The following is a 20,507-nucleotide window of genomic DNA, read 5'->3' as shown; positions in this document are numbered from 1 at the left end:
CAAAGAAAGTGATAATGGTGTACTCTGTAAATGCATTTAAAAACGGATTGAATGAATTTCTGATTGAAAAGGATAACATTTAAATTATTGACGTTGTTAATCCGGGTGTAACAGGATTTATAGTTGGGAAAAAAAGCATTCTTCAGCAGGTACAGTAAAATCAATTCAACTTAATACAGAATACAGATTGAACACAATGGGCATTTTACCTTTTTTCAACCTCAATTACTATGTTTCTCACTGACATGGGACTTTATCCAGGGCAGACTGGTCCAGATCCAGTCCAACACCGCCACTGCGGTTGCCTACCTCAACCACTGGGAGGCACTCAGTCAGTTGGCAATGCAGGAAATGTCTCACATTCTCCGGTGGGCCGAATGCCATCTCAGCGGTCTTCATCCCAGTGATACTCAACTGGGAAGTGGACTTCATCAGCCATCACAATGCACATGCTGGCGAGTGGTTTCTACACCCAGAAGTTATCCAGCTTCTGGTGGACAAATTGGGCCAGCTGGATGTGGAACTTATGGCCTCCCGGCACAACCACAAGCTTCCCGTGTACGGGTCCAGGACAAGAGATCCCGAAGGAGTCTTCATGGACACCCTGGCCGGGAGGTGGACCTTCCGTTTGCCGTATGTCTTCTCTCCACTCTCCCTTCTTCTGACGGTTCTTCGGAAGTTCAAGCAAGGAGGCACTGTCCTTTTGGTAGCTCCGGCATGGCCCAGTCGTCATTGGTTCTCCAATCTACAGAGTCTCTCCAGAGACTCTCCATAGACTCTCCCTTTCTACTTCCTCTACAACCAGACCTGTTGTCTTGGTCCCTTTCTCCACCCAGACCTGGCCTATCTGTCTTTGACAGCGTGGCTCCTGAATCATCCCTCCTAAAGTCCAAAGGTTTCTTTCGCTCTGTGATTCAGATCATGCTCGATAGCCAGCCTCCACCCATATCTATTACCAGGTGTGGCAGATGTGCTTCCAGTGGTGCGCTGCCAGACACTAAGGGGGTCATTCCGACCCGATCGCACACTGCAGTTCTCAGCGGTGCGATCGGGTCTGAACTGCGCATGTGCCACGAACCCAATTTGCAGGTGTGTCGCTGCCCAGCGACGGGAAGCTCCGGGCAGCGTGGGACCTTACGAAGAATGCGATCGCAGCAGTGATCATAAGGTAATTGACAGCAAGAAGGCATTTCTGGGTGGCAACTGACCGTTTTCTGGGAGTGCCGTGGAAAACGCAGGCGTGTCCAGGCATTTGCAGGACGGGTGTCTGGCGTCAATTCCGGGACTTGACAGGCTGAAGTGATCGCAGTGGCTGAGTAAGTTCAGAGCTGCTCAGAAACTGCACAAAAACATTTTGCACAGCTCCCCTGCACAAGCGATCACACACTTGCTAAGCTAAAATACACACTCCCCCATAGGTGAGGGACTGTCTTATCGCACAGCAGCAAAAAAACAGCTACCGTGCGATCAACTCTGAATGAGGGCCTATGACCCTCAGGTTTTTCGTTTTCTGGATCCTTTCCTTTCTTCAAGCTGGATTGGAACTAGGACTCTGCCTGGCCTCCTTGAAAGTGCACGTCTCTGTCCTTCCATATGGTTTTGCCACAGAATTGCTCAACTGCCGGATGTTCACACCTTTCTTCAGGGTGTTCTCCGTGTTCAACCTCCCTTTGTCCCTCCAGTGGCTCCGTGGGATTTGTCAATGGTTCTCCAAGTGCTTCAGGAGCCTCCGTTTGAAACCCTGGAATCAGTGGACCTGAACTGACTAACAGCAAAGACTATTCCTTCTGGCTATTGAATATGCTTGAAGGGTGTCAGTTTTGGGGGCGCTCTACTGTCCCTCTCCCTTTCCGATTTTTTTTTGTTTTTGTTTTTTTGTTTTCTCTCATCGGGATAGGGCTGTTCTTTGAACTCAGCCTGGTTACCTTCCCAAGGTAGTGCCCCATTTCCACCATAACTAGTAAATCGTGATTCCAGCCTTGCTCTCCCTGGAGCTGTCGGCGGGGGAGGCCTCCCTGGATGTTGTGGTCCGTGTTCTCCGGATCTACATGGATCGTACCAGTTCCATACGGAAATCGGATTCTCTTTGTCCTCTACTGCTTCCACAAGATGGGCTGGCCTGCTGACACACAGACTTTGGCCAGATGGCTTCTCATGACTATTTCACAGGTGTACATGCAGGCTGACCTTCCTCTGCCGGCTACAGTCTGCTCATTTTACTCGCTCTGTGGGACCTTCGTGGGCAGCCCACCATGGCGCGTTTGCCGAACAACTCTGCAACATGGCCACATGCTCTTCTGTCCACACATTGCTCTGGTTTTATGCCTTTGATACATTCGCCTCCCAGGATGCTTCATTTGGACGCGGATTCTCCTACCCACTCAGGAGCATCCCCTCCCTTGAACAACTGCTTTGGGGTATCTCCATTGTCTCCCTGTGGAACCTAAATAAAAAAAGGAGAGTTATGGCAGACTAACCTTTGTTAACTCTGTATCTTTGATGTTCACAGGGTTCCCACCCTGACATTCCTGCCTCTATGGGTCTTTTTTTTCTTCTCTTACTTCCTAGAGAATGCTAGTACCATGGGGTATAGACGGGTCCACCAGGAGCCATTGGCACTTTAAGAGTTTAATAGTGTGGGCTGGTTCCTCCCTCTATGCCCCTTCTACCAGACTCAGTTTAGAAAATGTGCCCGGAGGAGCCGGTCACAGCTAGGAGAGCTCTCCTGAGCTCCAGAGGGAACGATCGCGACCCGCCATAGGGGACCGCTCGCACCAGCAGCCAGCCGCCACACCCTTTCAGAGCTGAAGTTGGCGAGTAAGTCACTGTCCCCCTCACAAGCCGGGGGTCAGTGTGATGAAGTCGACTTGCAGTCCAGCTCAGCAGTACTGCGGTGCGGCACTTGGAGGGACTCCCTGAGCCTGCTCCAAACCCTAACTGACCTGTCCAGCCTGTCTGGATCCGCGGATCTCTGCCAGCAGAAAAATCCTCCGGGCCAGTATAATCTAAAGAAGAGCGGGAAGCCGGCGCCATTGTGGGGGAGGAGCTTCTCAGAGCGGACCCAGCAGTGTTCAGCGCCATATTCCTGCCTGCAGCTCCCTGCCAGAGGATGTCCAGGTCCCTCCAGAGCACCTCCAGCAATCTGTACGGTACCAGGGGGGTGTAGAAGGGCTGTGTCACCTATTAAGGGACTCAATCAGTGCTGGTGTGGGGTAGGGTGCATCAAATGCCCCATGAAAAATTATTTGTCCCCATGCTACATTTTTTTTTTAGAGTTGTTAAGGATATATTGCATACAAATTTTTAACAGTCTGAGATGATATTTATGTGGCCCACCATGCCCCCGAAGATTAAAGATTTATATTTATTTTAAATGCAGTAACACTTGTTTTCACTTCTCTGATACAATGACTTGAAACAATTATTCATTGTTAACAACTTAACAAAGAGATATAAGCAGAATTAGTGACGGAACAGTGAACAACATGTTACAGTTGGCTTATTACAAAGTTGTAACTCTCTTATTGCTGGCCGCTGGGCTTACGTAAGTTTGGTCTCTCTTTGCGATCATCTTCAACTACTTGGAGTACATTTTGATAGTGCTCTTCCTTCTTAGCCGATGATAAGAAGTCTGAACTAAGCTTGACATCACGTTCAGCACAATCATTGACAACATTCAATGTTTGAATATTGGTTTGTGAATTCTGATGAGCATCAGATTCTTTCCATTCACCAATGTCTGTCGTAAGAAAATCACTGTTTAGCTGAAGAAAATTAAACATAAACCATGAATCTGTTCTAACCAGATCAGCAAGAGTAGTAGTTGAAGATAGGTTAACTGCTTGAGAAAATCTTGGTTTTCCAAAGCCTGTTCCACAGCGTTTTTGTGGAAGGCTAACTTCTGGATCTGGTTTAATAGTTTGCAATCTGTCAGAGAGAGATCTCTTCAGCTCTTCACTTACTTGGTTGCTGAAAAGTGCTAGAGGGATCATTTCTTCAGTGAGATACCAGTAATGGAGCTTGAATGCATGAATGGCACTCTTAGAGATCTGTGGATTTATTTTCTCATATAGAATGAGGTTTCAATACAAATTCAGGTCATTCAGAAGAGCATCTGCAACTGTAGTACATGTCCTCCACCAATGGCTGTAAATGAGGGTAACAAAAGTGATTTGGATGGGAACAGCCACGATAGGCCCATGAGGCTTCATGCTGTTCCCTTTCTTTATGTTCTTAAATCAATGTAAGACACGCATTCATGGCACACATACAAAAGTTGGCTTCGTTTTGCTAAAGTTAGTTGTTTTGTATAATACAATACACGTGCTTTAGTACCAAGATAGACAATTTTTGGGTGCGGAGGTGGACCACCTAAGACAAATCGTACATAAAAAAAAATTGCACAGTTGTTTCTATGCTAAAAAGGAACATTTTAAGAATAGGGACAGCAAGCACCCTAGTGTGGGGTCTCCCTATACCTATAATAGCGCTGTGTGTGGGTTGGCTCCAATTTCTGTCTCTCTATGCCATTCTTGGTGGGGAAACTCTCTCTGTGTTGTCTAGGGACACTGTTTCATATGCTGCAGAGGATTTGGCTTCCCAGGAAGACTCCATTCCATGTAATCAGGATTGCACTGTTGTAGCGCAGATCCCAGCTAGAGAGCCAGAATGGTTAGTGTCTCTGAGGGGGACTATTTCTCAGATTTCGGATAGGATGATTTAGGGCTGATCATGTCACTCAGGTCCTGTAATCCTCTAAGGTGGTATGGTCTAATACTGCTTCCTCGGGGTCCCCTGCAGTACATTTTCACAAACGTGCGCTTGCAATGCTTATGCAGTATGACGCGGACACCTATTCTGACACTGCAGACGGGGTTGTGTTGAAGGGGACAGCATCACTTGCTGAGGGGGTGCAATTAATGATTGAAGTTGTGAGGGATGTTTTACACTTTTCGGACACAGCTCCTGAGCAGGTGGAGGAGGCCTTTTTTACAGATAATAAAAAGCCCCCCCTCACTTTCCCGGCATCCAAAGAATTAAACGCCATCTTTGAAAGCCTGGGAGACTCCGGAAAAGAAATTCCAGATCCCTAGGAGAGTCTTGGTTGCTTTTCCCTTCCCAGAGGAAGATCGAAAGAAATGGGTGACCCCGCCGATAGTCAACGCCTTTGTCTCCAGGCTGTCCAAACAGGTGGTGTTGCCAGTCCCGGGATCTACCGCGTTGAAGGACCCGGCAGATCGCAAGGTGGATACTACGCTAAAATCCATTTGCACGGCTTCAGGGGCTATATTGCGGCCTACCATAGCCTGTGCTTGGAATTCAAAAGCTATTGCCAGGTGGTCTATCACTCTGCAGGAGGAATCGACTACGCTGGATAAAGGTGACGTTGATTTATTTTTACGTAATATTCAGTATTCTGCAGGGTTCCTGGTAGATTCCATGAAGGACCTGGGTTCCATGGCTGCGGGGATCTCCTCCATGTCCGTCTCTGCTCGCAGGGGTCTCTGGCTGCGCCACTGGTCTGCGGACGCGGAATTCAGGAAGAGTGGAGGGCCTACCATATACAGGTCAGGCTCTCTGGGGAGACGCTGGATGCATGGATTGCCACGGCTACCGCGGGTAAATCTCCTTTTCTCCCCTCAGCTGCACTGGCTACGAAGAAGCCTTTTACACCAGCCACGTCACAGTCCTTTCGGCCCGTGAAGCCTAGAAAGAACAAGCCTTCGAACACCTTCTCCAGAGGTGGTCATGCCAAAGGAAAGAAACCTGCTCCCGCAGGTTCCCAAGCCCAGAAGCCCGCTTCTGATACCCCCAAGTCCTCCGCATGATGGTGGACAGCTAGGCTGGAGGAGGGTCAGTTGGGGGGCAAGACTCCGGCAGTTCAGCCACGTCTGGGCGTCGACTGGTCTGGACCCCTAGGTCCTGGGTATAGTGTCCAGGGGGTACAGACTGGAGTTTCAAGATCCCCCACCTCACCGTTTCTTCAAGTCAGGCTTGCCAGCTCTGCTGGCAGAAAGAAAAATTCTTCTGGAGGCCATCAGAAAATTGGTGGTGTCAGAGGTCATTGTTCCAGTTCCACCTCAACAGTGAAACAAAGGTTATTATTTGAACCTATTTGTGGTACTAAAACAGGATGGTTCGGTACGGCCTATTCTAAACTTAAAGTCTTTGAACCCTTATGTCAGGGAGTTGAAATTCAAAAAGGAATCTCTGAGAGCTGTCATCTAAGGACTGATGGAGGGGGATTTCCTGGTGTCTCTGGACATCAAGGATGCATACCTCCACATTCCCATTTGGTCGCCGCATCAGGCATATCTCCGGTTTGCACTGTTGGACGATCACTATCAGTTCCAGGCGCTGCCGTTTGGCCTCTCCACAGCACCAAGGATCTTCACCAAGGTGATGGCGGAGACGATAGTTCTCCGCAAGCAGGGGGTGAACATAATTCCATATCTGAACGATCTCCTGATCAAGGCGTCGTCCAGGGAGAGGTTGTTGCGATCCATCGCGCTCACGACACAGCTGCTCAGGAAGCACGGTTGGATCCTGAACCTTCCAAAGTCTAATCTGGAGCCGACAAGGAGGCTGTCTTTCCTGGGAATGATCCTCGACATGGAAGTGCAGAGGGTATTTCTCCCGGTGGAGAAAGCATTGGTGATTCAAACAATGGTCCGGGATGTGTCAAAGCCTACCTGGGTATCTGTTCATCAGTGCATCCGCCTTCTGGGGAAGATGGTTGCCGCCTACGAGGCTCTGCAGTATGGCAGGTTTCATGCTCGACCTTTTCAGCTGGATCTCTTGGACCAGTGGTCGGGCTCTCACCTACACATGCACAAGAGGATACGCCTGTCTCCGAAAGCCAGGATTTCACTCCTCTGGTGGCTACAACTTCCTCACCTTCTGGAAGGCTGAAGGTTCGGAATTCAGGACTGGATCCTTTTAACCACAGATGCAAGTCTAAGAGGTTGGGGAGCAGCCGCTCTGGGGGAAACCTTCCAAGGAAGGTGGTCGAATCAAGAATCTCTTCTCCCAATAAACATCCTGGAGCTAAGGGCAGTGTACAACGCCCTTCTGCACACAGCACACCTTCTACAGGATCGGGCTGTTCAGGTGCGGTCGAACAACGTGACCACAGTGGCCTACATAAACTGACAAGGCGGAACGAAGAGCAGGGCTGCCATGTCAGAGGTGTCAAGAATCCTCCTCTGTGCAGAAAGGCACGCTGTACCGATGTCCGCAATCTTCATTCCGGGAGTAGACAACTGGGAAGCAGACTTCCTCAGCAGACACGATCTCCATCCAGGGGAGTGGGACCTCCATCCGGAGGTGTTCGAGGAGGTAACCGGTTGGTGGGGGGGGGGGATCCAAGGCCCTTACCTCTTCGGGAGGATCTGCTGCTGCAGGGGCTGTTCGCCTATCAAGACTTACCACGGCTATGTTTGACGGCATGGCGGTTGAACGCCAGATCTTGGCTCGGAAAGGTATTCCGAGTGAAGTCATTCCTACCCTGATTCAGGCTAGGAAGGGGGTGATGTCTAAACATTACCACCGTATTTAGAAGAAATATGTTTCTTGGTGTGAATCCAGGAAATTTCCTGCGGTGGAGTTTCAACTTGGACGTTTTCTCCTTTTCCTGCAAGCGGGAGTAGATATGGGACTGAGATTGGGATCCATCAAGGTCCAAATCTCTGCTTTCTCCATCTTCTTTCAAAAACAATTGGCTGTCCTCCCTGAGGTTCAGACCTTTTTGAAAGGGGTTCTGCACACCCAGCCTCCCTTTGTGGCGCCAATGGCACCCTGGGATCTAGATGTGGTGTTGCAGTTCCTACAGTCAGCGTGGTTTGAGCGTCTACTGGAGGCTGACATCAAGTTTCTCACGTGGAAGGCGGTCACTCTGTTGTTGGGGGCTTTATCTTGCAAAAGTCCTTATCTGATCTTCCATGAATACACGGCGGAACTTAGGACTCGTCCACAGTTCCTACCTAAGGTTGTATCGGCTTTCCATATCAGCCAACCTATTTTGGTGCCAGTGGCTACTGACTCCTCAGTTGCTTCAAAGGCCTTGGATGTTGTAAGGGCTTTGAAGATCTATGTGAAGAGGACTGCTCGTCATAGGAAATCTGACTCTTTGTCCTCTACGATCCGAAGAAAATTGGGTGTCCTGCTTCTAAGCAGTTGATTTTGCGCTGGATCAGGTCCGCTATCCAGCATGCGTATTCTACAGCAGGATTGCCGTGTCCGAAATTGGTTAAGGCCCACTCTACTCGTAAAGTGGGTTCTTCCTGGGCGGCTGCTACTTGGTCTGGTTCGAACATGTTTGCCAAGTTTTACAAGTTCGATACTCTGGCCTCTGATGACCCCTGGTTCCTAGGTAAGTTCTGCGTTATTTACTGTTTCAGTACGGTTTCAGCTGTTGCTGAGTTTTCCGGCATGTTTGCCGGATTTGTTTGTTGTGTGAGCTGGTATGAATCTCGCCACTATCTGTTTAATTCCTTCTCTCGAAGTATGTCGTCTCCTCGGGCACCGTTTCTAGACTGAGTCTGGTAGGAGGGGCATAGAGGGAGGAGCCAGCCCACACTATTAAACTCTTAAAATGCCAATGGCTCCTGGAGGACCAGTCTATACCCCATGGTACTAATATGGACCCCAGCATCCTCCACGGACTACGAGAAAAGGATTTACCGGCAGGTAATTAAAATCCAATTTCTCTTACGTCCTAGAGGATGCTGGGGACTCCGTAAGGACCATGGGGTATAGACTGGCTCAGCAGGAGACATGGGCACCTATAAAGAACTTTTAGTATAGGTATGCACTGGCTCCTCCCTATATGCCCCTCCTCCAGACCTCAGTTAGATCTTGTGCCCGGAGAAGGTAGGGTGCATTACAGGGAGCTCTCCTGAGTTTTCTGTGTAAAAGAATTTTGTTAGGTTTTTTTATTTTCAGGGAGCACTGCTGGCAACAGACTCCCTGCATCGTGGGACTGAGGAGAGAGAAGCAGACCTACTTAAATGATAGGATCTGCTTCTTAGGCTACTGGACACCATTAGCTCCAGAGGGAGTCTGAACACAGTTCTCACCCTGGGGTTCGTCCCGGAGCTGCGCCGCCATCCTCCTCGCAGAGCCGTTAGATAGAAGTCGGGTGAGTATGAGAAGAAAAGACTTCAAGGCGGCAGAAGACTTCAGAGCTGCGCGCCATTGCTCCCACACAACACACACAGGCACAGATGGGTGCAGGGCGCAGGGGGGGCGCCCTGGGCAGCAATAAACCTCGTTTTTGGCACAAATATATATATTAGGCTGCGGAGGCAGCAAATAGACGATCTCCCGCCATTTTTATGAAATTGAAGCAGGACCGAAGCCCGCCGCTGGAGGGGGCGGAGCTTGATCCCTCAGCACTAACCAGCGCCATTTTCTCCACAGAAGCTGCATAGAACGATGGCTCCCCGGACTCTCCCCTGCTGAATGCATCAGAGGGCTGAAAAAAAGAGGAGGGGGGCACATTTCAAGCGCAGTGAGTGGGAATAGCATTGGCATTATATATAAAAGCGCTATCTGGGTTTTCCAGTGTCAGTTTGGCGCTGGGTGTGTGCTCTACTCTCTCTCTGTCTCTCCAAAGGGCCTGGTTGGGGAATTGTCCCCGTATAGTTATATCCCTGTGTGTGTGGGGGGGGGTCGGTATGTGCATGTCGGCATGTCTGAAGCGGAAGGCTTATCAAAGGAGGAGGTGGAGGAGATGAGTGGTGTGTTCCCGTCGGTAGTGCCGACTCAGGAATGGATGGATATGTGGCATATGTTAAATGCAAGTGTAGCATCATTACATAAGAGGCTAGACAAAGCAGAATCCAGGGAGACATCAGGGGGTCAATCCACGGATTGGACCGACTCACAGGGCCCGTCAGGGTCTCAAAAGCGTCCCTTGTCACAAATTGTGGACACAGATACCGACACGGACTCTGATTCCAGTGTCGACTATGATGATGCTAGATTGCACCCTAGGGTGGCAAAAACTATTCAGTATATGATTATTGCAATAAAAGATGTTTTGCATATCACAGACGACCCCTCTGTTCCCGACACGAGGGTACGCATGTATAAGGAAAAGAAACCTGTGGTAAACTTTCCTCCATCTCATGAACTTAATGAGTTATTTGAAAAAGCTTGGGAATCTCCAGATAAGAGACTGCAGATTCCCAAAAGGGTTCTTATGGCGTACCCTTTCCCTACACAGGACAGGGCACATTGGGAATCCTCTCCCATAGTGGACAAGGCTCTAACACGCCTGTCCAAGAAGGTGGCGCTGCCGTCTCCAGATACAGCGGCCCTCAAGGACCCTGCGGACCGCAGGCAGGGACTACATTAAAGTCTATTTATACACATACTGGTACTTTACTTAGACCGGCAATTGCATCGGCATGGGTATGTAGTGCAGTTGCAGCTTGGACAGATACCCTGTCAGCTGACCTTGATACCCTAGATAGGGAGACTATTTTGCTAACTTTAGCCCATATTAAAGACGCAGTCTTATATATGAGAGACGCTCAAAGAGACATTGGATTGTTGGGTTCCAGAGCCAATGCCATGGCTATTTCAGCGAGACGATCCTTATGGACCCGCCAATGGACGGGTGATGCGGATTCAAAACAGCATATGGAGGTTTTACCCTATAAGGGTGATGTGTTGTTTGGGGATGGGCTCGCGGACCTGGTTTCCACAGCTACCGCAGGTAAATCTACCTTTTGTTCGCCAACAGCAAAAGAAAACTCCACAGTATCAGATGCAGTCCTTTCGGTCGCAAAAGCCCAGAAGAGGTCGGGGCTCCTCCTTCCTTGCCAGAGGTAAGGGTAGAGGGAAAAGAACACCTGCCGTGGCAGGTTCCCAGGAACAGAAGTCCTCCCCGGCTTCTACAAAATCCACTGCATGACGCTGGGGCTCCCCTGCGGGAGTCCGCACCGGTGGAGGCACGTCTTCGACTCTTCAGCCAGGTCTGGGTTCGGTCAGATGTAGATCCTTGGGCGATGGAGATAGGTACCCAAGGCTACAAGCTGGAATTCGATTCCCCCCCCGCCGATTTTTCAAGTCTGCCTTACCAGCTTCTACCCCAGAGCGGGAAGTAGTGTTAGCTGCAATTCAAACGCTGTGTCAACAGCAAGTGATTATCGGGGTTCCCCTGAGCCAACAGGGAAAAGGGTACTATTCGACCCTCTTTGTGGTCCCGAAGCCGGATGGTTTGGTCAGGCCCATTTTAAATCTAAAATCCCTAAATCTGTACTTGAAACGTTTCAAATTCAAGATGAAATCACTCTGAGCTGTAACAGCCAGCCTGGAAGGGGGGGGGGGGGATTTTATTGTGTCACTAGACATAAAAGATGCTTACCTTCATGTCCCCATATATCCCGCTCATCAGGAGTACCTGAGATTCGCGGTACAGGATTCAGACGTTGCCGTTTGGGCTTTCAACGGCCCCGAGGATTTTCAACAAGATAATGGCGGAAATGATGGTGATCCTGCGCAGGCAAGGAGTCACAATTATCCCATACTTGGACGATCTCCTGATAAAGGTGAGATCAAAAGATCAATTACTGAAGAACATGTCACTCTCTCTGAGAGTGCTCCAGCAACACGGTTGGATTCTCAATCTGCCAAAGTCACAGTTGGTTGCAACAACTCGACTATCGTTCCTATGCACGATACTAGGCACGGAACGAATGAAGGTTTTTCTCCTGTTGGAAAAAGCCCAGGACCTCCAGAACATGGTCAGAGACCTGCTAAAGCCAAAAAGAGTGTCAGTTCATCAATGTACTTGAGTTCTGAGGAAAATGGTGACAGCCTACGAGGCCATTCCCTTCAGCAGGTTCCATGCGAGGACGTTTCAATGGGACATTCTGGACAAGTGGTCCGGGTCCTATCTACAAATACATCAGAAAATAACACTGTCCCCCAGGGCCAGTACTCACCTTCTAGAGGGTCGCCGGTTCGGCATTCAGGACTGGGTTCTGGTAACCACGGACGCGAGCCTCTGATGATGGGGAGCAGTCACCCAAGGAAGAAACTTTCAAGGACTATGGTCAAGCCAGGAGTCCTGTCTGCACATCAACGTGCTGGAATTAAGGGCCATATACAACTGCCTTCGACAAGCGGAGGGTCTTCTACGCAACCTACCGGTTCTGATTCAATCAGACAATGTCACAGCCGTGGCTCATGTGAACCGCCAAGGCGGGACAAGGAGCAGAGTCGCGATGGCGGAAGCCACCAGGATTCTTCGCTGGGCGGAAAATCACGTAAGCGTTCTGTCAGCTGTCTACATTCCAGGAGTGGACAACTGGGAAGCAGACTTCCTCAGCAGACACGATCTCCATCCAGGAGAGTGGGGACTTCATCAAGAAGTCTTTGCAGAGATAACGGGTCTCTGGGGAGTTCCTCAAATAGACATGATGGTGTCACGCCTCAACAAGAAGCTTCGGAGGTACTGTGCCAGGTCCCGGGACCCTCAGACAATAGCAGTAGACGCTCTGGTAACGCCATGGGTGTTCCAGTCGGTCTATGTGTTTCCTCCTCTGCCTCTCATCACAAAGGTGTTGAGGATCATAAGACGGAAAAGAGTACAGACAATACTCATTGTACCAGACTGGCCTCGAAGGGCCTGGTACTCAGATCTTCAGGAGATGCTCGCAGAAGATCCTTGGGCTCTTCCTCTAAGGGAGGACCTGTTAAAGCAGGGACCCTGCACATTCCAAGACTTACCGCGGTTACGTTTGACGGCATGACAGTTGAACGCCGGATCCTAGCTGAGAAGGGTATTCCGGAGGAGGTCATACCTACTCTAATAAAGGCTAGGAAGGAGGTGACGGCAAAACATTATCAACGTATCTGGAGGAAGTATGTATCTTGGTGTGAAGCCAAGAATGCTCCTACGGAAGATTTCCACCTGGTCCATTTTCTCCACTTTCTACAGACAGGAGTGGATATGGGCCTGACGTTAGACTCTCTTAAGGTACAGATTTCGGCCTTATCGATGTTCTTTCAGAAGGCATTGGCTTCTCTGCCAGAAGTCCAGACTTTTGTGAAGAGAGTGCTACACATCCAGCCTCCTTTTGTGGCCCCAGTGGCGCCATGGGACCTGAACGTGGTGTTACAGTTCCTTAAGTCACACTGGTTTGAACCTCTTCAAACGGTGGAATTAAAATTTCTCACTTGGAAGGTGGTCATGTTATTGGCCTTAGCTTCGGCAAGGCGGGTGTCTGAATTGGCGGCATTGTCTTACAAGAGCCCCTGCTTGATTTTTCATGTGGATAGAGCAGAATTGAGGACTCGTCCTCAATTTTTACCTAAGGTGGTGTCTTCATTTCATATGAACCAACCTATCGTGGTGAAAGAAACAACGGTGCCAACTGCGATCCTTGCTAGTAAACTGGCTGCTGGAACTTTAAGTGACTACACCAGTCACAAAAGAACGATGCAAAAAAGAAAAAAAGTTCCTGCGCACTAGAAAGGGTATATAGCACACCTTGTTTGGTGTGGTTAAACCATTAACTAATCTTTCTGATTATATGCAAGATGTTTTTCAAACAGTTCTCTCCAAATTTATATGTATAAAGACAGATATTCTCCTATATTCGGGAGAGAATATATAAACCACCTTATTCAGGGGTTTTAAATTTTAACATCCGTCTTACTGATCGCAGAAAGAAAAAGCAAAAAAAGTCTTGTGATACTGTAATAAAATTTATATAAAGTCCAATCAAAATCCAATGGTCCAAATAAATGGAAGAAATAAGTCTCTTATCTGGTATCCTCCTTAATGTTTGTAGTAAGTCGTCCCCACCGTATATGATTCTTTGTCAAGCTCCTCAGTTGAGGTACATGCAAAACAAATAATAGGGAATCATAGTGCAGACTTCTACAAATTTATTACAAAAACAATATTTTTACACTTAAAATGCGTACCACAAATGACCTTCCAGGAAGGCACAGTAAATAGCATACAAGGGTATTTGTGAAGCTCCCCCTATAGAGCTGTACCTTCACCAGGTCCTGGGCAGCCACGAGCACCTGTTAACGCGTTTCAACCAATCAGGTCTTTGTCAAGGTGTCTTGACAAAGACCTGATTGGTTGAAACGCGTTAACAGGTGCTCGTGGCTGCCCAGGACCTGGTGAAGGTACAGCTCTATAGGGGGAGCTTCACAAATACCCTTGTATGCTATTTACTGTGCCTTCCTGGAAGGTCATTTGTGGTATGCATTTTAAGTGTAAAAATATTGTTTTTGTAATAAATTTGTAGAAGTCTGCACTATGATTCCCTATTATTTGTTTTGCATGTACCTCAACTGAGGAGCTTGACAAAGAATCATATACGGTGGGGACGACTTACTACAAACATTAAGGAGGATACCAGATAAGAGACTTATTTCTTCCATTTATTTGGACCATTGGATTTTGATTGGACTTTATATAAATTTTATTACAGTATCACGAGACTTTTTTTGCTTTATCTTTCTGCGATCAGTAAGACGGATGTTAAAATTTAAAACCCCTGAATAAGGTGGTTTATATATTCTCTCCCGAATATAGGAGAATATCTGTCTTTATACATATAAATTTGGAGAGAACTGTTTGAAAAACATCTTGCATATAATCAGAAAGATTAGTTAATGGTTTAACCACACCAAACAAGGTGTGCTATATACCCTTTCTAGTGCGCAGGAACTTTTTTTCTTTTTTGCAACCTATCGTGGTGCCTGTGGCTACGAGTGACTTGGAGGATTCCATGTCCCTGGATGTAGTCAGGGCCTTAAACATTTATGTAGCCAGGACGGCTAGAATTAGGAAAACAGAGGCTCTGTTTGTCCTGTATGCAGCCAACAAGATTGGCGCGCCTGCTTCAAAGCAGACTATTGCTCGCTGGATCTGTAACACGATTCAGCAGGCTTATGTTACGGCTGGATTGCTGTTACCACATTCAGTAAAGGCCCATTCTACTAGGAAGGTGGGCTCTTCTTGGGCAGCTGCCCGAGGCGTCTCTGCATTACAGCTTTGCCGAGCGGCGACTTGGTCGGGTTCAAACACACTTGCTAAATTCTACAAGTTTGATACCCTGGCTGAGGAGGACCTAGCATTTGCTCAGTCGGTGCTACAGAGTAATCCGCACTCTCCCGCCCGATTGGGAGCTTTGGTATAAACCCCATGGTCCTTACGGAGTCCCCAGCATCCTCTAGGACGTAAGAGAAAATAAGATTTTAAACCTACCGGTAAATCTTTTTCTCCTAGTCTGTAAAGGATGCTGGGCGCCCGTCCCAGTGCGGAAAATCTGCAAGACTTGTATATAGTTATTGCTTACATAAGGGTTATGTTACAGTTGGAATCGGTCTTGAACCGATGCTGTTGTTTGTTCATACTGTTAACTGGTTTTGGGTATTCCAGGTTATATAGTATGATTGGTGTGGGCTGGTATGAATCTTGCCCTTAGATTAACAAAATCCTTTCCTCGGGTTGTCCATCTCCTCTGGGCACAATTCTCTAACTGAGGTCTGGAGGAGGGGCATAAAGGGAGGAGCCAGTGCACACCCATACTAAAAGTTCTTTATAGGTGCCCATGTCTCCTGCGGAGCCCGTCTATACCCCATGGTCCTTACGGAGTCCCCAACATCCTCTATGGACTAGGAGAAAAGATTTACCGGTAGGTTTAAAATCTTATTTTTTTTCCCTTGGTCAACGGTTCCCTTCTGCTGCCTGTGAGAGTGTGTTATTTGCATGCGCCACATCTTCCTTCTCTCCCGCTTGTTGACAAAACTGAAGTATCTGAGCTGGAAGCAGAGCATCTTTGGATACCCAAAAGCACCTACACCCCATTGTCTCCCGGTGGACCTCGAAGTAAGAGAGTTAACAAAGGTAAGTCTACCATAACCCTCTTTTTCTTACTGTGTTGGAAAATGCCTCCATCTCTTCTTTAAAAGTATTCTTAACACTATCCTGAGAAATCCTTAACACCAGCAATAGTATCTGTCAGCATGAGTGTATTGCACATGGTCCTTCATGGTTCTGTTCACAGATGGATATTTTTCTTCTTCCAAAAACAGGTTGATATTTCAAGTAACAAAGATCTAAAAGATTTAAAGTCCTCTCCAGCTCCAGTGAGAAGCAGTGACGTAGGCTCTAATAGTTCTAAGGGCCCCGACCAGACTATCTTGCCACAAACCACAACCAGTCATAATCCCACAAAGCCTTTTGTAAAATGTAAGGAAGACGTTAAAACACCAGATAATAATGTGGACAACTTTCTGTTACCGCATAAACAGGCAAAGGATATTGAGTGCAAATTATCTACTTTCCCGGCAAAAGTCAATATTTCTGGCAAAACTCTGGATCAGAATCAAAGAAGTACCTCGGAAATTGAAGATGAGGAAAGATTCTTGTATGGCGACGAAGATAATAAGAACGAGGCTTCCGAGAAGGTGTTATCTAGCCAAACACAATCTGTACCTGCACCTGTCGCCGATCCCAATCAGCAGGAGTTTGATAAGATCCATGATCTGCTGAAGACAATCGGGTTGGACATTGGCGTTGCAGAAATCGGAAATCTCGCCACCAGAACTCAAGAACGGCTTCATGGAAAGAAACTTGTTCCAAAGTTTCCGCAGGCCCCAAAAGAGCAGACACCACCAGTACTCCAACGCACAGTAAAGGAGTCGATTCCCAAAGAGCAGGCTATTCCCTCACCCAAAGTAGAAATACCCACACAACCACCCACCATTATCCCTGTGCCTGAGCCAATATCTTCTGCTTCCGAAATTCCTATGTATCCTACCTACAGTTATACACCAGTAGTACCTAGCTTTTCAATGCCGCCACCAAGCCATAATCCCTACTCACCCTATCCGACTTATCCCGCATCCAGCTGGCCAGTGTATCCACCAGTCCATAAACCTGCCCCTAAGGCTTCTCACAAAATCTACACCCACCGTAATTTGAGAGTCATTGAAACTTCGGAAGAACTTATCAAAGATGATGTCAGACCATCAATTGCTGTAGATGCTCCTACGGCTTCTCTAAAAATCTACACCTCTGGTAATTTACGGGTCATTGAAACCACTGAAGAGGAAGATGTCGGACCATTTGCTGTAGATGGCCCTATGGATTCTCTCAAATTCTACACCCCTCGTTATTTACGGGTCATTGAAACTACTGAAGAGGTTATCAAGAATGATGATGACAGACCATCAGTTGCTACAGTGGATGAACTACTGCCCAAACAGGAAGCCAATTGCCGAAGTGAAACTGAGAAGATCATAGTAAGTCTCTACCTGAATACTAAAGGGCCTTTATTTTTAACCAAGTACATATGTCCCAATTGACAAGATATATTGGGGGTAATTCCAAGTTGATCGCAGCAGGAATTCTGTTAGCAATTCGGCAAAACCATGTGCACTGCAGGAAAGGCAGATATAACATGTGCAGAGAGTTAGATTTGGGTGTGGTGTGTTCAATCTGCAATCTAATTTGCAGTGTAAAAATAAAGCAGCCAGTATTTACCCTGCACAGAAATAAAATAACCCACCCAAATCTAACTCTCTCTGCAAATGTTATATCTGCCCCCCCCCCCCCCCCCCCCCCCTGCAGTACACATGGTTTTGCCCAACTGCTATAAAAATTCCTGCTGCGATCAACTTGGAATTACCCCCATTGTTCAGATTTTACCTTGATAACTTGCCGCAGCTCTGCTAAAAACAGAATTTCAAACTACTGTACTGCTTCATCTAGTTGGGTAGGTGTACAAAGGAGATCTATTATAGACTGTAAGGTAAAATAATAAAGCCTGTCCATTTTCTTTTTCAGCAAGGCTGGTGCAACACTTCACCTTGTGATTGCAGGATGGGCTGAAGTTTGGCACTTAAAACAGTGGCCCTCATTCCGAGTTGTTCGCTCGCAAGCTGCTTTTAGCAGCTTTGCACACGCTAAGCCGCCGCCTACTGGGAGTGAATCTTATCAAAATTGCGAACGAAAGATTAGCAGAATTGCGAATAGCCACTTCTTAGCAGTTTCTGAGTAGCTCCACACTTACTCGGCATCTGCGATCAGTTCAGTGCTTGTCGTTCCTGGTTTGACGTCACAAACACACCCAGCGTTCGCCCAGATACTCCTCCGTTTCTTCAGCCACTCCCGCGTTTTTCCCAGAAACGGTAGCATTTTTTCGCGCACACCCATAAAACGGCCAGTTTCCGCCCAGAAACACCCACTTCCTGTCAATCACATCACGATCACCAGAACGAAGAAAAAACCTTGTAATGCCGTGAGTAAAATACCTAACTGCATAGCAAATTTACTTGGCGCAGTCGCACTGCGGACATTGCGCATTAGTGACTAATCGTTCCGTTGCGACAAAAAAATACAGAGCGAACAACTCGGAATGACCACCAGTAACTTTAAATCTAAGCTCCTCCCCTCCAACCCAATCATGCCATTTTTGGGTGTGCCTTAGAGACAGGACAGTATTACATGGCTGTACAGCCTCCTTGTTGATAGGATATTTTTTTATTGTACTTTTTTTATTTCGAATTAGATCTTCAAAGTTTTTATGCAATCGGCTGCATGGAGCTGTTTCCATGGACAAGGAGACCAGCTTGCTAAGCGGCAGCAGCGGTGTGGGGGTGCGCTGTCACAGGGACACCAGCACAGCATTCCAGTCTCGTCAGAGACCACCTGGTCCTGGGACAGTGCGCGCTAGCATCCTGTTAGAGGGTGCCAGGCGGCAAGCGCTGTCCTGGATTGCGACGCCATCTTTCTGGGTTAATAGAGGTGGCTCCATATATGGCAGGGCAAGAAGGTTGCTACTTTCCTGTCTTCTTTGGATCTCTCCAATCTCATTGAAGAAGCCCTGAAAAGCATTGCAAAAAAAATCTCTGTTGCTTGCAAGCTTGCGCGTCTCTATCTGCTTCCAGGGGATCATCTGTCCAAATGGGAACTGCCTCCCAAGGTCGATGCTGCAGTTGTGCATTTAGCTGCATGGCTTTGTGTTTTTTAAATATCCACTAGATAAAAAATTTAGAGTTGTTTTAAGTCCGTTTGTATTGGCTCTGGAGTAGTTTTCCGTCCTTTGTTGGCTTCTGCTTGGGTGGCTCAGGCCATGGAAACTTGGGCCGACAAACTCATTGAGAGCCTTTACTATGATGCGGATAGGAATTCCTTTCTTGAATTGGCAGAACAGCTTTGTGGTGTGGCTGAATACGTATAAATGAAACCGTCCAAGACAGAGTGCAAGTGGCTTCAAGGTTTATGCTACAGCTCTTCTGGCTCGTAAGGCTTTTTGGCTCCGCGCTTGGTCTGCGGATTCATAATCAAAATGGTAATTTAAAGCTCTTCCGCTTGGTGCGTGCGTTCTTTTTGGACCGGAACTGGATACAGTCATTGCCCATGCTGCCTGAGGTAAAAGCACTCTTCTCCCGATGACTACCCAAAACAGTGGGGTACACGTTTCCAAGCTCTGTGCTCTTCTTTTCGAGGTGAAGCCTTCACTACGTGTAAGTCATCATGGTTCTGTGGGACTTCCGTCTGTTTCCTCAGACCCCACTGTTACCTCTGGTATAAAAGCGAATCAAAGATCAACAGGTGACTGTGATCCTGGTGGCTCCAGACTGACCGCACAGGTTGTCGAACGATGACATGCTTAAAATGTCGGCGGAACCCAGGATCTTCTACTTTGTCCAGACCTGCTACGACAAGATACATTTCTACACAAGAGCCTTTCTTGGTTGACTTTAATGGTCTGGCTTTTGAGACTGAGCTTTTATAATCTAAAATTTATTCTCACTCGGTAGTCCGCACTATGCTACAAGCCTTGAAACCGGTTTTGTCCAGCAGCTACCACAGAGTTTGGAAGAGATTGTGGTATGAGCAAAGACTTGTTTTATACATCAAAGTGTCATACTTTTCTGTTTTCGGCCTTCCTTGATGGAGATTTGGATGCTGTTTTAAAACTTTGTTCTTTGAAAGCACAGATTTTGGCACTGTATATTTTCTTCCAAAGGGTTTGGCCCTACGGCTAGAGGTCTGGACATTTTTTCACCGTGTGGTACATATTCAACCAATGTTTCATCTGCTGGGCGCTGTGGGATCTCAGTATGGTCCTATCAGCTCTCAAACAGGTCTCATTTGAGCCTTTGAATTCCACGGATATTCAATTTATTACTTGGAAGCTGGTCTACCTTATGGCTAGTGCCTCAGCTAGGATGTTTCCGAGTTACGGCTATGTTTTGAAAGCTGTCTTTTCTTGACTTCCATGACGATAGAGCGGTTCCAATGTTCCAGACGAAAGTAGTTTCGGCTTTTCACTTTTCACTCGGTTTTAATGTCTTCAACCACTTCCCAAGGCTGGGATGATCTGACTTTACTGGATGTAGTCAGAGCTCTGTGGATTTACTTGGACTAGACTTCTTCTATGTGCTGCACAGAATCATTGCTTGTACTTTATGATGCACGTAAACGTGGTTAGCCAGATACAAAGCAGATCCACTTG

At 47.5% G+C, this 20,507-nt stretch overlaps 1 protein-coding gene across 1 annotated transcript in view; it reads left to right on the top strand.

Moving 5' to 3' along the window:
• LOC134910572 (zinc finger protein 318-like) overlaps window positions 1-20,507 on the top strand; it is a 170,129-nt gene that overhangs the window by 102,517 nt on the left and 47,105 nt on the right. Inside the window, exon 4 of the mRNA XM_063918764.1 lies at window positions 16,075-17,286. Within this exon, the coding sequence (XP_063774834.1) occupies window positions 16,075-17,286 (1,212 nt within the window). The remainder of the gene's footprint in view (window positions 1-16,074; window positions 17,287-20,507) is intronic.

This window comes from Pseudophryne corroboree, chromosome 4 (assembly GCF_028390025.1).
Source record: "Pseudophryne corroboree isolate aPseCor3 chromosome 4, aPseCor3.hap2, whole genome shotgun sequence".
Classification (NCBI taxonomy): Eukaryota; Metazoa; Chordata; class Amphibia; order Anura; family Myobatrachidae; genus Pseudophryne; species Pseudophryne corroboree.
This window is presented reverse-complemented; position numbering and strand designations above follow the sequence as displayed.